Source organism: Mandrillus leucophaeus, unplaced genomic scaffold (assembly GCF_000951045.1).
Source record: "Mandrillus leucophaeus isolate KB7577 unplaced genomic scaffold, Mleu.le_1.0 Scaffold760, whole genome shotgun sequence".
In the NCBI taxonomy this organism is placed as follows: Eukaryota; Metazoa; Chordata; class Mammalia; order Primates; family Cercopithecidae; genus Mandrillus; species Mandrillus leucophaeus.
Window position 1 is genome coordinate 783,817 of NW_012108253.1, and position 6,787 is coordinate 790,603.

Below are 6,787 nucleotides of genomic sequence, written 5' to 3' on the forward strand. Positions count from 1 at the left end.
CTCCAATTCTGTATAGCCTTCAGCTCTTTAGGAGAAAAAAAAAGAGGGAATTCTCCTCTCCGGAAACGTACCCATTACGGGAATTTCTGAAACCTTTCACAAGAATTGCATTCCTCTGTAATGCTTTAATTGACTTAGCAGCGCTATTGAAATCTACAAAGCATCTCAAACATAGTAGGATTACACTATTCCTCATAGAAACATTTTCTATGAGACGTCTTTCTCTTGATTATGCTCTTTGAATCCTAAACTTGCAGTGTTCTGCAGCTTTTGTTTTCTAAGCCTAGGTGTACTCTGCCAGTCAATAAATGGCGTTTCTCCAGCACTGCTGCCAGGTACCACCAGCTGGGAATTGTTGCTCTTGCGGAGCAGGAGGTGGACTTGGCCCAAGAGAAACTGGATGGTAGTCCGCAAGGAACATAATTTAGCACTGCCAAGCGCTAATGTAATCATTTTAAAAGTCTCAAAACACTAAAAAGTGGATTGTGACCTTTTTAAATTCACAGGAGACAGGCCACTTTCTATCTTTTGATTGGTTTAGGCTATTTTCTTGAACAGCCATTTAGAAAGCAGATCTATCATCCTTTATTTGCATGGAGCGTTCACATTTTGTTTGAAGCCAGTTTAACCCAATGGAAACAAGGGAGGCAGAACCCATTATTTAAAGTGGAAGCTCCTGAATCAGATAATTCGGAGTATTTCCTTTTTAAAAGTTGCGTTTTTTTTCAGATACCTCGCTTATTACATTAAGAAAGGTTTATATATTTCATAAAGGGTTTACTTACAAAAACCTTCCAATTTTGTATACCTGTGATTCATAACTGACTAGCCGTCAAACCAAGATGTATAGTTTCCAAGTGTTATTTTCCAAATTTTAAGAAATTACGTGAAATATTTGAATGCGTGGCTTCTCAATAAAATAGACGAAGGAAACACTGGTAAAGAAGATGGGTACAATAGTTATCTGGGACTACTACATTATTTGGTTGACACATTGTTTGAAGAAAAAGGGAAAAAGCTCAGGTTACTTAGCACAGTTCGTACTTATTTAAAAACTACAACAGCACGAACGGAAATAGACCACATTCCCTCACTCTCCCCTGTGTTAGGGGGTTATCCAGAATAGGATTGTAGAAGTGGATGTCGATTTAATAGTTTTTTTGTTCTCCCGTTAGCTGAGTCTCTGATTGGCAATGTGAGATCGTTTTAGCTTATTGATAATTTGAAATGCTCTTAACGGCCACAAACAAGCTAAAGAGAGGTTACCATAAAATCTTATCCCCAGGGTGTGCTTACTAAACTCCTTTGTTTTCACACTAAGGAGACTTAACTCCCCAGCAGAATGCCTGTCGGGGAACCAGTTTCTTGGACCCAGCATTTAACGCCTTTCGCAGGTTTGTGAGGCCCATAAATCTTTGTTGAATAAAACAATGAGTTGACCATGTCATGGTGCGCTCATTGCATATGCTGACATGGAACACAGGTTGTAAACCTTAACACCCATTTGGGGCATGTTGTATGGATGAAAAGGGCATTGGAAATTCCTGAAGTGCATCCCACATTGGACTGTGGAAGTAAGTTACAAGTGCAGAAACGTTTCCACACTTGCAGTTTGAGTATTAATTGCAGCGTTAGTGAATTCTGGTGTTGTCTACGATTCATTCTTCTTTGACGTGAAAGGTATTCGCGAGACACATCGCTCTAAAACATTGCCAGAAAATGTAATCGAGTTGATGACTACTAGCCCTAACACGGCCTAAAACCCGCACTTTCCTCTTCCTCCCCAACTATTCAAACACTGTATTTTACATTTCTTGCAAATTAAAAACTAACATCTCTGGCAACGGACCTCTAAAAATTTCTAATAAAACTCCTTGGATGCTTGTGGGGCTGCATTTGCAAACCGCTCCCCATCAACCTACTCCCTAAAAAAGAGCTGCTTTTTGAGAGACAAGCGGCACCCTCTGATGTTACTGGGCGGCAGTCGGCCTACAATTTCCTTCACAATGAGGCAATCGGAGCGGCTTTTTCGGTGTGTTTGCTTGCGTTGAGGGGAGCGGGACCATAGGCCCTAGAGGCCCCCAGGTGCTCTCTGAGACTGGGGGAAACCCTCTGCAGAGCGCAGGGGGCGCTAGGGTGCGAGGGGCGGGCACTGACGGGCACCAATCACTGCGCAGTCCCACCCTATAAATAGGCTGAGTCGGGGCCTTTTTTTTCGCATCCTGCTTGGTCAGGTTTATACCAGTTTACTTGGTGTGCTGTATTAGTCACCATGTCCGAAACGGCGCCTCCTGCTCCCGCCGCTTCTGCTGCTCCTGAGAGACCTTCAGCTAGCAAGAAGGCAAAGAAACCTGCTAAGGTTGCGGTGGCCACTAAGAAAAAGCCTGCTGGCCCTTCCGTATCAGAGCTGATCGTACAGGCTGCTTCCTCCTCCAAGGAGCGTGGTGGTGTGTCGTTGGCTGCTCTTAAAAAGGCGCTGGCGGCCGCAGGCTACGACGTGGAGAAGAACAACAGCCGCATTAAGCTGGGTATTAAGAGCCTGGTAAGCAAGGGAACGTTGGTGCAGACGAAGGGCACCGGCGCCTCGGGTTCCTTCAAACTCAACAAGAAGGCATCCTCCGTGGAAACCAAGCCTGGAACTTCAAGGGTGGCTGCAAAAACCAAGGCAACGGGTGCGTCTAAAAAGCCCAAAAAGGCCACGGGGGTTAGCAAAAAGAACGTCAAGACTCCAAAAAATGCTAAAAAGTCTGCGGCAACAAGGAAATCCTCTAAGAGTCCCAAAAAACCCAAAGCTGTAAAACCCAAGAAAGTAGCTAAAAGCCCTGCTAAAACTAAGGCTATAAAACCCAAGGCGGCCAAGGCTAAGGTGACGAAGCCAAAGACTGCCAAACCCAAGAAAGCGGCACCCAAGAAAAGGTAAATTCGGTTGGAAACTTCTACTAACCCAACGGCTCTTTTAAGAGCCACCTACACACCTCGGGAAAAGAGCTGTAGTACACAGATGAAATTCCCCAAGCAAATGCAATACGCCCTCATTTATATTAGAATCACTTGGAGAGTCAATAGGAACTTTAACATAGGTTGAGTAGTAAATTCTTGCCAGATGAGGCTATCAAAGATAGCAAGGTGAATTCAAATGCACCGAGTTAAAGTCGAATTTTAGATCACCTGTTTTTTGCTTTTTTTTTTTTTTTTTAAAGTAGCCCGAAGTCCCGCATCTCAGGACCCCAAGCTAATTAGTCATAACTGTAACGAACCAAGGTTGAAGCCTAGTCCCAGGCTTGAGGCTTTTTTATTATGCAAGGTTAAAGTGCGGACATTGCGTTCTTGGGTCAATATTACTAAAGTAGCCTTTTCCGAAATTGGGTGGTCCTAAGAAATGCTTCTGGGATAGTAGGCAAAATTCATGGCTTAATCACGCCCTCTCCGCAGGAGTGGCTAGAGAGGTGTCTGTCCTTGGGAATGACGGTGACCCTTCTGGCGTGACTGGCGCCCACGTTGGCGTCCTCTGAAAGCCCCACCAGGTAGGCCTAGCTCGCTCGCTTTCTGCAGCGCCATCATGACAAAGCTTTGAAACGCAAAATGCTCTTGCTTTGCGCAGCGCTTTACCATGGGTGCACTTACAGGCTGTCGACTTGGTTTAGGCCCTCATCAGGACAAAGGAGCTTAGTTGCAATGGAGTTTTAGAGCTGCAACTCTAAAGCCCTTGCTCGGTTTCTGTTTTTAGAAACAGTAGCGACCTGATTGGATAATATTTGAAAATTACTATGCTTAACTGGATCGTGTTTCATCAATCGTGCAGGATTTTCAACCCTGGTGGAGCCCACACATTCAATACTGAAGATCCTTTTCTCAGAACTGCCCCTTTAAGCTTTTGCAATTTTAATTCTGGGGTTCAATTTTAATAACTGAACTTTTTTGTTTACATCTGACAAAAAGAGTATATGATGAGCCAAGTTTACTCACTTAGTGCAGCTCAATTCTAAAAGTTTATTTTTGCGTGTGTGCATATGAGTTAATAATTAGTTGTATTTTTCAAACGGTCGGTCTTTTTTCAGTTGTTTTGCTTAGCTCCTTCCATCGTCTAAAGTCAGGGATACAGGCACATCACATCCCTGTTCCCCCTTCCTCAAACTAATATGTAGCTACCTGTTTTTCTTTAAAAAAAAAAAAAAAAAAACCCTATTTCTGTGAGAAATATACATGTTTTTCTTTGAACTAAGTATTTTACATACACCTATCTATATACATGCATAGTTTTTTGTTTTTTTTTTTTTTAAAAAAATAAACGTTATCTTTTGAGACTGGGTCTCAGTCTGTTGCCCAGGCTGGACTGCAGTGGCATAATCACAGCCCACTGTAACCTCCAACTCCTGGATTCAAGCTATCCTGCAGCCTCAGCATCCAGAGTAACTGGGATTGCATGGACACACCACCACGCTGGGCTAATTTTTTATTTTTATTTTTTGTAGAGATAGTCTCACCATATTGTCCAGGCTGGTCTAGAAATGGCCTCAAGCGATCGTCGGCCTCCCAAAGTGTTGGGACTACAGTCACTGTGCCTGGCTCTGTATGCATAATTGTTTTGTCTTTTGATTAGGGTTATTAATTTAAAAAACAAAAAAAGGTTGGGTGCAGTGGCTCACGCCTGTAATCCCAGCACTTTGGGAAGCCGAGTAGGCAGATTGCTTGAACTCAGGAGTTCAAGACCAGCCTGGGCAACATGGTGAAATCCCGTCTTGACAAAAAATACAAAAAATTAGCCAGGCCCGGTGGCACGCACCTGTAGTCCCAGCTACTTGGGAGGCTGGGGTGGGAGGATGACTGGAACCTGGGAGGTAGAGGCTGCAGTGAGCAGAGATCGTGCTGCCACTGCACTCAAGCCTGGGTGACAGAATGAGACCCAGTCTCAAAACAAAAATAATAAAAATTTTGTACAATGATGTTATATACACTTCTGCATGTTGCTTTTCTCTTAACCAAACATGTCTAAAACCCTGTCATGAAAAAAGAAATCCTTCACATGGAGTAGCATAAGTTATTCATCCATTTCTTATTGATAAGCATTGATGTTTCCAGTTACCACTGCTGAACATGGTGCCATTGAATAGAATTCCAGGGCTGAGATTGTTAGGTTGTATTTTATTATTTTATTTATTTATTTATTTATACAGAGTCTCGCTCTGTCGCCCATGATGGAGTACAGTGGCATGACCTCAGCTGCAACCTTCACTTCCTGAGTTCAAGCGATTCTCATGCCTCCGGTCTCCCGAGAAGCTGGGATTTCAGGTGCCTGCCACCATGCCCGGCTAATTTTTTATTTTTAGTAGAGATGGGGTTTCACCATGTTGTCCAGACTGGTCTCAAACTCCTGACCTCAAGTGATCTGGCCACCTCGGCCTCCCAAAGTGCTGGGATTACAGGTGTGAGCCATGGCGCCAGACCTGAACTTTGTCTTCTGTTTCATCAGTCCTTCTGTCGGTTCAAGCACCAATATCACACTGAAGACTGATGATTCTATATAAATATGGTAAAGACTGTACACCCTTACTGTTCTTATTTTTTAATTTCAAGGCAATTTTAGATTCCAGCTTTCCAAAGAATTGTGGAATGCTTAGAGCTACAGAAGCCTCGGAAGTCATTTAGTTTTTGTTTTATCAGAGAAAATTCTGTAGAGACCACCTCTGTCCTACTCTGAGTACCATCCATAGTACCCCCCATCAGCTTTAAAGGGCAATAATACCTTATGGACATGATGCTTTTCCTCAAATATATTCTAAGCCATGGTCAATGCAAAAGAGTGAGAAGGAAAGTGGAATAAGTTGTTATCTAAGAATCACTGGGTGCTATCTTTAAACTGATTTATCACTCCCTCTTCCAAACTCTCCTGAAGGTCACTCTGCTTCCCTTACTACATAAGAACTCCTAACTCCAAGGGAGGAGGATAAGTTATTCTTATTCCATGCTTAGAAAAAGAGAAAATGGGTTTGGTAAGCGTCCACTTTCTGCTACTATTCTCTATGTTTCTGTGTTTTTTATAGGATCATTCACTTATTGGTTGGCTCTTGAGAGGGAATGCAAGGTTCAAGGAGACAAGCCTAGATCCTGCCTGTATAGAACCTCATGATGGTATGCTTCTCTAAAATGAGGCCTGAAGGAGACATGTTGAAAGTGACCCATAAATCTGCAGTATCTCATGTCTCTCAATGGGGAGAAGGAGTACCATGGGAAATAGCATTAGGTCAATGACAGTAACAACTCCCAGGTGAGTTGATTTATTCTTTTATTTATAAAGTTGTTAATATGCCACATAGTCCCTAATTTTGCCACAAATAGTCATTATTTTAATTTCATATTTCAATATTGATAAATGAAGGAAAAGTGAGTAGCAGTTAAGCAGTCCATAAACCTACATATAGCAAATTGGAGATTTTAAAATTGATTCTGGGTGCTTAAAATCCTTCTCATGGAAAAAAATTTTTCTTATTAGAAGATTTCAACATTCTTTAAACTGAGAAGCATAACATATAAACAGAAAATCATAGCAAAACAAAAATGCAAAGCTCAATAAATGAACACAAAGTGAACACCATAATAATTGCCACACAAGTAAAAAGAAAAAGAAAATCAGCCAATCCTCCCAGAGCCGCTGATGCTTGCTTCCAGTCACATATCACTCCATCTGCCCTAAACATAACCCCTATTTTGATTTCTAATGCTGTAATTTAGTATGCCTGTTTTTGAAACATATAAAATGGAAATAAAACATATGCAATCCTATGTACCT

At 42.2% G+C, this 6,787-nt stretch overlaps 1 protein-coding gene across 1 annotated transcript; it reads left to right on the forward strand.

The window, feature by feature from the left end:
* The first annotated feature begins 2,038 nt into the window (after positions 1-2,038).
* On the forward strand, positions 2,039-2,976 carry LOC105529340 (histone H1.1). The gene has a single exon (XM_011966464.1). The coding sequence runs from the start codon at positions 2,273-2,275 to the stop codon at positions 2,918-2,920; it is 648 nt and encodes a 215-aa protein (XP_011821854.1). The 5' UTR covers positions 2,039-2,272; the 3' UTR covers positions 2,921-2,976.
* The last annotated feature ends 3,811 nt before the right edge of the window (positions 2,977-6,787 follow it).